A 12121-nucleotide genomic window follows, 5' to 3' on the forward strand; every position below is an offset into this window, starting at 1 on the left:
TGGAAGGCTTCCCATTATTAAATGCATTTTTCTCCTCAGGACTGGCAGAGAGCATCTGGAAGGCTACTAGACAATTATCTTTTAAAAGGCTAAAAGACAATGTTAGGAGAAGAGCATCCCACTTCCAGCACCTGATTGAAGCTCCACCTCAAGCTCAAATGATCCCTTCTTTCCCAGTTTGAACTTAATAGTGACATTCCAGTTGAACATTTAAATCTAAGCAAGTAACTGCACATTTTTAAACTAAGCTTGTTCTTGCAAAAGTTGAAAAAAAATGGTTGGGAACATTAATGCTGTGAATATTTCAACTTCAAAGGTTCAACTACACTGCATGTAAAACACCTTTTTAAAAGAGATATTCTAGAACAGCTATGACAGCCTGTTCCTCTACTTTTTATTATGTATACTTCATGACAACATAAACATCTTAGCAGGAGTTCAAAGTTCTTTACTGAAATACCAAGGCTGATGTCTAGATAGAAACAATGTTAAGAAAACCTGAGCTGAATACAGGTAGAAGCATCATGCTGCCATAAAACAGATTCTGTTCCTGTATACAGGTATATGCAGTGCACAAATATAAATTATGTTCCATGAAATTATGTCCAATTTCAGTCAATCTATCACTTCCACAAACATATTTTACTATACATGGGAAGCAGTGTGGAAATAGAACATAGCAAATTCTCAAAGTTTAAAATCTGGTCATTCCAAAAATGAGTATTCAAGTTTGGGTTTTCTTTTTCTTTAAAGTAACTTTTAATGTTAATTGAAACATTTACTATCACTGAAATGAAAGCATTTAATTTTCACGTTAAAGTTCCATTCTGTAGGATACATAAATGTGAAGTAACTTAAAAAAAAATAAATCAAAATTATTCTGTTCTGATAAAAAGACCTCTTTTAAAGTATTTATAAAAGGTTAAAGAGAGTTCATCAAAATCATTATGGTTCCCTGGAGCTGATCTGCATGGCTGACTGGAGAACTTTTCTGGGCGAATAATCAGGATATTTAACTTCAGTTTCATACACCTGTGAAAAATACAACAGCTGAAGTAGAAGGAGAAAGAAGGCTATGAAAGCTCACAGTAGAGGCCACAAAAATCTCCTTCACTTTGTATATATCCTGAGTCAGAGCTCTGAAAGCTCAAATTCTGCCTGGGTTTAGGTAATTGTTTTAAAAAGCAGATGCACATTTAAACCTGTATCTGACATCTTTATCAACAGGGTGATCAGGTATTTACATAATCCAGAGTTTAGTAATAGATCTGGCTCTCCAGGAAAAGGGTCTTCCCCCACATGGCATACATTATTCTATGCCTCAAAAACATGCAGGGGGAAAAAAAATCTAAATAGGCAGATTAGTTACAGCTTGAAATCCATCCTGGTGTGCTATCCATTACCATCCTTTGCTGTCTGTGGCCCAATTAAACTTCAAATTCTCTCTGTGAAATCAGGCTTGCTTTTCTTCCTTTTATTTCAGTATCAACCATTGAAATCAAATCCAGTCAAATATTGATCTTGATGTTCTTCCACTAAGGATTAGTCTAAGCAATTTTGAAGATGTCTGGAAATATATAACAGATATTTGCTGTTTATTTTACATATAAGGTTAGTTTCTAGTACCTCTTAGCATGAAACAGCATTGTATACAGTAACCTCTTAAAGCTGGTGTATTCAAGTTTGACCATAAGAAATTATGGTTAATACAACAATGACCAGATTTATGGACAAGGTCACAAATAAGATTGACCAAGATTATTCCACTCTTTCCACAGTATTATCCCAATAATCTTCGAGGAACTCGGATATTTTACGGTTCAGATGTTTTTTTCATGCAGGATCAGTTAAACCTAGAGGGGGACACCCAGGAAGGCAGCTCAATGAAGCAATACCTGAAAGATTTTGTGATCCAGCACTGTGGGTTGTGAACAATTATTAGCAGAAACCAAGCAATTTTCAGGAAGAACCCAAACTATGCAGTAAATCCTCGAAATCAATGAACATACGTGTGGGAGAAATCAGACACCAGGGAAAGGGCCTAAAATGTCAAGCTTTGATGAGGATTTTGCACTGAGATCTGTGAATACCATTAAAAAAAATGACTGAAACTTCCAATTCTGAGGGACTCCTGCTACCAGGCCAGTAACTTCTTGGCTGCAACCAAATGGAGAGCACAGGTAGCTCACAGCAGGATTTGCATTCCCACTATCAGCCACTCCAGGAAGGCTCTTTTGATTTGGAGCTACAGCAAAGGAGCAAATAGTGAAATGAACAGTGCAAATAATGAAGTGAAATGAAAACAGATCTGTTAAGGACTCCAAAATGTTATCAGCAGTATCTGCTCTGTAACATTGAAGTGGTAAGGCTGGAATTTTTATGGACTAAAATTCCTATTCTGGCAGCAGCAGGCTCAGCATGTACCATGGAACAATAATGCACTCAGCCAGGTGGCTCAGGTTCTTTTTGCAAGACAAAAGCAAAGCTTCCTGCCCTCAAAAAAAATTAGCAATTAAGATAACTAATTACTGGAAAGCACTTTAACATTCAAGTGAGGGGGATTATTTAGGATAAGAAATGGGCCTACTTACTGCCTTGATGTATAAATATTGTCCGTTACAAGGCACGACTTTCATAATCTCAGGAATTTTAAGCACTTCATTACTTGCAATATTTGTATAAAAGTACTGGTGAAAAATACATACAAGCAAAGCCAGAATCACAAATACAAAACAGCAAGTAGAGCAAAACATTTTATATCCACCTGTCTCCTCCTTTTCTTCATATTTGCAGCCTCCTTTTGGTTTTAAATAATACTTTCTGAAGCAAAGATGAAACATGTTTAACCCTTTTTCTGAAGGATGTGGACCAGAAAATAACTTTTAAAAATTCAGTGATCAATTAAATTCAGGAAAGACTTTCAATGGAAGAGGCTTAACTGAAAATAAAATAGACTTGATGATCTTAGGGTCTTTTCCAACCTTAACAATCCATGATTCTATGAAAACAGCTAGCATGTACCATTTGGTATAGAAAGAAGCAGGAAAAGTTTCATATTACCCAGAGTTTTAGCACCAATTCAACTGAGATATCTTAGCTGCTTCTCAGACTTCTGCTGAACCACCGAAGTTGAAGTGTAATTATTACTGAAATAAAAATAAGTAAGTTAAATTCGTGGCTCTCCAACTTTCTGCATTCTCCTCCTTACAGTCTCTCCCCAGAAAGGAAAGGGAGTGACTCTGAGCTGCCCTAGATGCCACTGCTGGGAAGAAGGGATGTAAACACTACAATTTTCCCCTGTCAGGCCCAGGCATTCCCCAGCATTGAAAGGGAGCAAAAGATAGTCCACTGCTGAGCCCTCAACTGCTCTGAGAAAGAAAAATCAGGTAATAAAGTAGTCTGTTCCTCAGAGACACCTGATCTAGGATGGGGCAGCACACACAGTTCCCTCAGAGCTGATGGCTCCCATCCTACCTTGTCTACTTGACAGAGAAAATCAAGCTGCCCTTCTTTCTTGCCTTGAACAATATGCACAGTGACACCAGTTGCAGTTCTGCCCGTCACAAAACAAAGGAAATCAATATCAACTGCAAAGCAGTGCAGAAGTTTAAAGAAAAGCCACAGAAAGACTAAAATCAGACACTGTTCCTCATTCTAAAACTGCAGCAACTGAGACCACCTTGGGCAGAACTAACACTGAAAACAAGCATCAGCATCTCCTGACCAGAAAAGCCCATCTAGCAAAGGTATTATGAAGCAGCAATAAATTCTTCAGAAAATAACAATATCAAATAAAGAAGCCAGTGGCATCAATACTTTATCTGGTTCTCAGGGAGAGGTCCAGCATTCACAGCCTGTCACTGGTTTTAAGAGGTAATATACAATGCAAAAATAAAGAACATTGGTTCCAAGGCTTATCTTTAATATAAATTTTACTGGCTCCTTATCTTTAACATCATGTTTTACTGGCTCAGTACAGAGCTCTACATATATTATGGTGCCCACAAAAAGCTTAAGAACAACCTGGATTGCCCTTTCTTGTTTTAATGGGAACTATTTCTGCCCAGCCTTCCCATATTGCCTTTCACACTGTTTCACATAATGCAGAATCCCTACAGCACATGGCTGGCTTTTGTGCATCATTTCCAATTATTTCTCACCAGTACTGTAATATTCTAAAACTGGTTTACTTTAATCTTTTGTTAAGGTTCCTCTCCCAAGTTACTAATTGGGACAACAGTCTGCAACAACTTTATTTTGAGCAAAATCATTTATAAATACAAGCAAAGGGCAATTTATAGCAAGTTACTGCCTTTCCTGGTCACTAAAATCAGCATAAATGGATCTGTCAGTGAATGGGATTCACAGAAATCCCTCATTCAGCCAGGCTGACAAAGACCCTCCCCAGAGCTCCTTGCCTGCCTTAGTATGGATATGTGGCCATGGATGTGGGAGTTCAAACAAACACTGGGGCTAAAGGAAAAGAAATACAGCCATCCCCCGAATAATAATTTAATTTTTTTCTTTTTTAAGAAGTATGACACAAAACATCTCTCCCCACAGAGCCTAAGCACTGCTCAAGCATGACTCCTGACTTTCACAAGGAACCATAAATTGGCACAGGTGAGCTCTTTCATCCCATTACTGCTCAGTAATTACACCATCAGAAAATATGACCCAAATCCAGTACAAATAAATGTATTTGGAGCCTTCACAGGCCCTACAGGCCTCACACCTTCAGTTACCATTGTAAGTGAAGCACAAAAGTACCTCACAGCAGAAATTAGAAACCTTTTCATCCCAGTTTCACCAAATGCACTGAGGATGCTTATAAATATTCAATATGAATTTTTAAGCTCTTTAATTTTACCTCACCCCAATTAGCATTAGAAATCATTTTACCTTTAAATACACAGATGGGAGCCAAGTCTGAAGTCAAAAGCACTCACTCACTTTAGAGACAAGGGCCATGTAAGAGAGGAGCCAGCTAGAAACACAGGCAGCCTCGGGCACGGAAATGACACAGAACAAAGCACAAACATGAAAGGATTAATTCAAACATTGGTAGAGAAATGTGAAATAGCACAGAGGACTAAAGCTGCACCAGAGATCACCCAACATGAAATCCAGTCTACTGTGTCCCCATGGCCCCTGGCAAGGATTTGACATTTCCTCCTTTATGTGATATAATTACTGTGAAGGCTCAAAATAAGGATCTCAGGTGGAGCCAGGGCTCTGCACAAGCTCCAAACAGCCCCAAACGCTGGCACGGTCAGGTCCAGGTCTAAGTGCTATGATTCAGTCTTCCTGGCTCAGTTCTCACTGTACCTGTGTCTTTGCCACCTGCCTCCACTAAAGTCTAATCTGCTTCTCTTGGCTAATCTGGCAGGTGGAGGTGTTCTAGTCATAGCTTCAACACTTCCAAAAGGTACATTTCATATTAAAACATCATCAGATCATCCTTGTGAAATCAATTCATCAGCACAAAGTGAAACATTTTCTTACAAATTAATTCATAAATGCCTGACTTAGACATTTTCATGTGTTGTCTGTTTCACATAAACATCCAACCAGCTCTTAAAGGAATCAGCTACAGGTGGTATAAGAAGGGACCAAGACTAAGTAAAGAGATATAAAAGTCAATTGTAATATTGTAAATAAATGGTATATTTGTATTTATTATTTAACAAACAATACTTTAAACAAATATCAGAAATATTAACATGATAACAAGGCCACCTGTTACTGTTATTTAGAATAGTGGTTATCCTGTAAGAACACAGCAACCCTGCTTAAAAAGTTCTATTACATCTTCTCAAGCCAGAGGAAGTAGTTTCCAATGGCTTCTGAGAGGTTTCCTCACCCCCACAGCAAAATATATTTTCCTCTAGAAACAGTGTAAAGTCAAAAGCAACGTCCAAAGACTTTGTAGAATATATCCCTCTGGATTTTATTTTATCCAAAAGGATAAAACAAAGCCTTCTGCCTAGTCCCTCTTGCATGCTGCAAGAACAAGGTTAAACAGTCTCCTCAACAGCTGGACATGAGGTGTTTAATAAAAACCTGGAAGTAAATGAAAGAAACTGAACCAGCTGTGGATTGCTATCACACTTACATGTCCAGTATTTCCACGTGGAATTCATCTGAATGCCCTGTACAATTCATGGCAGAAGAAAAAGAGGCTCTTTTAAGGCATGATTCACCTCACTTATCTGAGGTGGCCATGTTAAAATACAAGCTGAGCTGAGCCCCAGGAGCTCTTTCACTCTGCAGTCTGTAAGAGAAGCACTGCTGCTCAGGAAGATCAATTCTGATACTAAATGGCTAGTGTCAATTTCCCATCACTTTTGTTGCTACATTACCCCACCCAGTGCTTCCAAGCACCTACAAAACACTGCCCCATTGGTTTGGTTACAAGTTTGTGGTATTTGGAATTTGATCTGCAATTGAATGAATCACACAGGTGTAAGGTTTTACTGTACCTGTATCACTGCTAAGCCTGTCACTGAAGAGCACCTGAAATGCAAGCACATAAAGCCAGACAAGTCATCAGTGACATTACTCTGGATTTACTGACAGTTTTATCAGTGAATTGGAGAAGCCATTTGACGCTTTAAAAATGGTTATTCTAGTTTATGGGAATGGATCTGTGCAGTTTAGAGAGTTTTATCCATTACTCCCCAGTAACTGTAAACACCATTATCAATTCTACCAGATGCCCTGTTGAAAGCAGCATGCTTCCCAGATTTCAAGGAGAATGCTGCTGCTTATACAACCAGCCCTCAAATTGGACTGAGTTAATCCAGACTGTCATTACCTGGAGTAGGTGATTATTATTGTTTGGCTGAGAGGCTGAAGTGAAGGCTGAGCAATCATCATTATGCCCTCTTACATAAATATTGTGTGTGTTTGTGTGTGTGTGTGCAAGAAGAGCACCTCAGTCAAGCCCTGGGCACCAGAAGACATTCTGGAGTTCAGCACCAAAAAAAATCACTGGGAGAATCTACCAATTGTGTTGTCATTTTTAGAAGCAACAATCAACCACTGGGAAAAGAAGACAACCTCTCTAATCATTCAGTTACACAACTCCATAACAACCACACAAACAACAGATAAACATCCACATCATTTAGAATAATTAAGTAAATATGATTTCACCAGAAGGGGAATCAATTACATTTTCTTAAAGCAGGTATGTGTAACACAAAATTATTTTTTACACAAATTGGGAGAATTTTACCATCCCATTAAAACAAAACAAATACCACCACCCCCTAAAAATAAAACAAGACAATAACAAAGGACCAAAAATAAAGAGAATAAACATATCCTCCCCCTCAAAACAAACAAAAATGAGAAAAGAAGACAAGTAGAAATCAGACTCCAGACATTCTTTAGAGACAGTTGGTCAGTACTTGACCCGGTTAATTAACCATAACTCATTTAGCCTGAGGCAGTCAGTGCTGTAAGAATAAAGGAGGGGAAAAGGATGGTAATCCAGAATTGGCTTTGCCAGTTCTACATTCTGTTAACAGAGGTGAATAAAATTTTGGCTCTAAGTGCCTGTCTCCTGCGTGGAGCAGTGGAGCTCCTCAGGGTATCCTGTCACTTTTTTCATGTTCTGCTGTGTTTTCAAAGCATCTCTCAAGATGTCAATATTCTGTAAAAGTTTTCACACCTCAAACAATCTTCTTTCCAAAATCATTCAACCCATGACCATTTCCTTTGCTATTTCCCCCTGCTCTTGCTTCACATGGTAGCAACTCTGCTCTAGGACAGAACCAGAACTAAATCTCCAAAGACATGAGTTTCAGTATCTTCTTATATTAGGAGAATCTTAAGCAATTAGAGCTGTAATATTCTTGTTTCAGTTGCCTCCCATGTAAAATGGCATACTCTTAGTTTAGTTATTTTATTTATTGATAGGATCAATTTAATTAATGTTTGCATAGCACTACAGACTGTGATATGAAACTCTTAACTGTAAAATGCCAAGTGCCACTGCAAACATATATTAATGGGAATATCTACACATGTAATATATCTGTGTGCAATCAGGCACCCCTTTAGCAACAAATATTTGTTAAATGTTGTAATATATTTAAGCAATATAAGATGGAATTCTCTTCTATCAGTACATCTTCCTTAGAGAAAACTCTTAAAAAATATTTTGCTTCAGTTAGAGCCTGCAAATTTAAATGGCCACGGTATACTTCTGAGACAGATCAATATTGCTGACAGCTATTAGCACTGCTCACAAAAGGCCACTTTGCCTCACTCCTGATTTACAGCCCATCTCTCCTTTTAAGCGTGTAACCAAACAGGCTGACTGGCACACAGGAGCCTGCTGCCACTTCAGCTCCAGAAACACAGAAATAAAAGCCATGAGCTAAAGTTTGCTATTTAAAAAACAACATTAAGATGCAGTGTGCCCCAGGCACAAATTACCCATAGTTAAACCTCCCAGATGAAGAAGGGGCAAGACACTGCTAAACACTGAGATCCTGATTTTCAGTAGGGCACTTCAGGATTATTTTTAAGTCTATGGTCACATAAAGTGGCTACATAAATATGTGTGCACGTGCTCAGCTCATGCAGCATCTAAAAACACAGTGAGGAGCTCAAGCTTGAATGAAGCAGAGCTATAAGAGCAAGTCAGAGCAAAATGAGTTGGTTACTGACAAGAGCTACTCAAGAAGGCACAAAAGTTACTCTAATGCAAGATGCTAGCTCTTACCGGCACTTTAAGAAGATCTGACCTTTCTTGCAATTCAAAACCTTTACTCTTTCCTTTTTACTCCGTGTCTGTTTAATGCTAGGCTGCCAAGCAAAAGCTGATAGACAGAAAGTGCTTCACAGAGAGGTTTCTGTTATTACACCACGCTGAAAAAGTCTTCCAGCTGCCAGAGAAGCAGTCAGTTCCTTGAGAAAAACATGTGCTTTATTAGAGAAGCCGATGGGTAACAATTAGAAACAAAACTGTGACATTAAATGACAGGAGGGTCACACTGTTTCTTCTTTTTTTTTTCTTTTTTAACATAAGGTAGTAGGCTTGTGAAAAGCAGGAGAAGGAAGCTTAAAGAAAAACATTTTCAGCAGAGCCAAGGAAAAGAGAACACTTTGGAACACTGTCATTCTCCTTATTTTTGTAAAGTTTCTTGATTCTGCTCAGAGAAGTCACAAATGTTGATCCTCATTAGTACAAGATCAGGTCAGAGGCAAATCCTTTACTCACACCACCACAACCTGCAGAGAGCTCCTGTTGGCTCTTGACACAACAGCATAATGGTCACTTCATAACAAGGAGCAACGGCTCTGAGTGGGGTCAAGAGCTCTGTGGTAGACAAAAGAAAAAGGATGACTTAAACCTAGCAATAATGATGAGAAAGGAAGGCAAACAGCAACACTACCTCTTACCCTTCCTCCCAGGACCTCCCTCACTGACCTGTCAGGCATCTGTGAAATAAGTCTTTTACTGCCAATTAATAAATGATGGAAGTTTATTGCTGGCAGAAATTGTTTTCAGTCCAGTATGTGCTTGTATGTTATCTTGCTCCTGTGGCATTAATCAAGCAAGGAAAATGTAGAGTTTTAATTAATCACTCAGCGTTTCAGCCTTTAGAGCCTGCAAATCTGGTTTCTCTAGCAAGGTACAATATATTTAACATGAATAATACATGTTCAGTTAGAAGGGGGAAAAAAGGGATTTTACAGAATCATACAGAGTGTTTTAATCTCTAACAAAAGAAAGAGAAAAAAAATCCACTTACTTTTCTGACATGGCTCTATTCTGAACTATATCTTCATTGTAGGAGAAATTGAATGGTTTTACCGTTAAGAGATGAAAAGTACCTTTGCCTGCGAAATTTGGGGATTTTAATGGCAATATAAAAATCAAAAGATGGAAATGCTGTAAAGATGATGATGTAATCCAGGACCATCATTCCATCAATGTTAGCAGCCAATTCTTCCAATCTTCAAATGTGTTCCAGTTCTGGTTTTTGCTACTTCACCCAAATTCTGAACTAACAGTTCCACTTTACAACTGGCTCAAAATAACTTCTAAATAGCTAAATTCAGTTGAAACACAGTTCTAAAATTAATCAATACAGGGAAGCATGAAGTCCCCTTGGGACTGATGGGAATCCAACAGTCTTGGTTATAGCTAATTCACCATATCTTGGCTGCAGCTAAAAGCCTTAAAAAGAAGCTTTTGCTGCACTTGGTGTTGCACAGTGGGTGACAGAGACAGTACTCACCCACAGAGTAGATTTCAGAATCACATTCCTCCGTTTCACTGGCTTTTCATAAAGAATGAATAGGTAGAAAGAAGGATCCTCTGTCATCAGGAAAGGAGAGGCTGTATTACACCTCTTTTACTACCCATATAAGGAGAATATTTACCTCTTTGGTTCTAGTTTGGTATCCAACAATCATCTGAAACAGCAAATTTCTCTACTTAATAATAGTTAAATATATATTTGCTGGGTTTCAGGTTTTCACAGATTTGTTCTTTGGAGAAAGCCGCTCTGACATATTACCATTTAATTCATCTGGTAAGCAAATAATCTAGTTCAGTCATGAGTATCTGGGACACATTTGCCAACAGGTTTGATGTAAACACTGAGGTCACTATTTCCATTTGCATTCTGTGGACAAAGTAGTTAATGTAATATTTCCACAGAAGTTTTGTTTGAGAAGGTAAGTAATACAGGACAACATCCCAGTCCACTCCTTGTCAAAGAGCTATCACTATCCAATTTATTTATTTATAATCACAGTGTATAAACGGAGAGAGTGGCCAAGCTCATTATTTCTTTTTTAAGTCCTTGCTGAACACAGCCAGTGCAGCTGAGTTACACTGCTGGGCTACTGTCATAAATCTGTGACCAAACTGTATTTCACACCGCATGATAAACGGTGTGTCACAGCCACACAGAACTTCACACAGTACACAGAGAATTCAGCTCTCTCTGGGACGGTGCTTTCTGTCACAAAACAGGGCCTGAGCCTGCTGAGCTGAAATTAAATCTTCATTTCAGTAGCACAGGGTTTGCTTTTCCAATGAACTTATGAGAGTTAAATGCAGAGCTCGCCTTGATTTACAACAGCAACACACTAGACTTTGACAAATACTTGAGCAGTTCAGCTTCCTCCCGCCAGAGGCATGGATGGATGGAAGTGTTGGGCTGCTCACTGCAGTATTTATAGCCACCATGCAGCAGCATCCTGTAGAGACCTGACCCATTTAATTATCAGAAAAAGTTGAAAGAAAAAATAACAAAACAAAACAAAAACAGGGGTTCTGATGACTGCAATAACATTGCAGGACAGAGCTAAATTTTACATCTATTTGCAGCACTGAATTTGCTCACAAAGTAGCCACCCACTCTGTGGACTGGAACTGCACAAAAGGGTTTCCAAGCTATAATATTTTAATAAGAACTGGCAGACTTTATCATTCATTTTAACAATTTGGCATGATTTCCAGCTCACAGAATTTTCCACGAACATGGACATTTCTCAGAATTTACTAATGGAAACTACCCACCAGATAAATTCTACCTACATTTTGGCAACTACTTTATAACTGCTTTATTACAAGCATTTGAAACTTGAGTTGCATGTATCAATTTTAACTGAACAATTCATAGATGGATGAGGTTAAGAGTCACAAACTTCTATTTAGCTACACTAAGCAGTAATTATATTCCAGGTAGTCTAGAAGCTCTTATGTTGTTGTTACTTTTGTTTGTTTGCTTTTTTGAAATCAACATGGCCTTACTGTTAAAAGCTCCAGCAGAAATTCAATTTCTACTAATATTGTTCTGACTTGGAATGAGTTAAACATGTCAGTACTCCTACACTGATAGTAACAGCACTGCCACTGGGTTTGTTTCTCCACTGTAACCACATCAGTATAGTTAGAACAGTAAAAGTTTTCCTAAGAGTTGGTTGGGTCTTGTATCTTGTCACCTGTCATGTTTTGTGAAGAAGACAGAAGGCTATCTTTCACCTTCACACAACAGTTGGATTTTCAAAAAGATAACACAAAATCAAACACCTTTGTCCCTTTCTGAAGGAGCCAAGCAGCAGAGTCAGTCTCTGGGACCAATTGCCT

The 12121-nt window shown here is 38.4% G+C and overlaps 1 protein-coding gene across 7 annotated transcripts in view; it reads right to left on the reverse strand.

Moving 5' to 3' along the window:
* PCSK2 (proprotein convertase subtilisin/kexin type 2) overlaps positions 1 to 12121 on the reverse strand; it is a 172404-nt gene that overhangs the window by 82813 nt on the left and 77470 nt on the right. The window contains exons 1-2 of one of the 7 annotated variants that reach the window (XM_086879278.1): positions 8738 to 8922; positions 6483 to 6516 (exon numbers count right to left, since the gene is read on the reverse strand). The exons of 4 other annotated variants lie outside the window; for them this stretch is intronic. Coding sequence is in view for 1 of the 3 variants with exons in the window: in XM_086879276.1 (XP_086735402.1) it covers positions 1404 to 1406 (3 nt within the window). In the remaining 2 variants the exon portion in view is untranslated. Of the gene's footprint in view, positions 1 to 1403; positions 1568 to 4902; positions 5005 to 6482; positions 6518 to 8737; positions 8923 to 12121 lie in introns of those variants that run through there. 2 more of the 7 variants (XM_086879276.1, XM_086879281.1) reach the window with 2 other exon arrangements.

Source organism: Cyanistes caeruleus, chromosome 2, assembly GCF_971803275.1.
Source record: "Cyanistes caeruleus chromosome 2, bCyaCae1.hap1.1, whole genome shotgun sequence".
NCBI classification, from domain to species: domain Eukaryota; kingdom Metazoa; phylum Chordata; class Aves; order Passeriformes; family Paridae; genus Cyanistes; species Cyanistes caeruleus.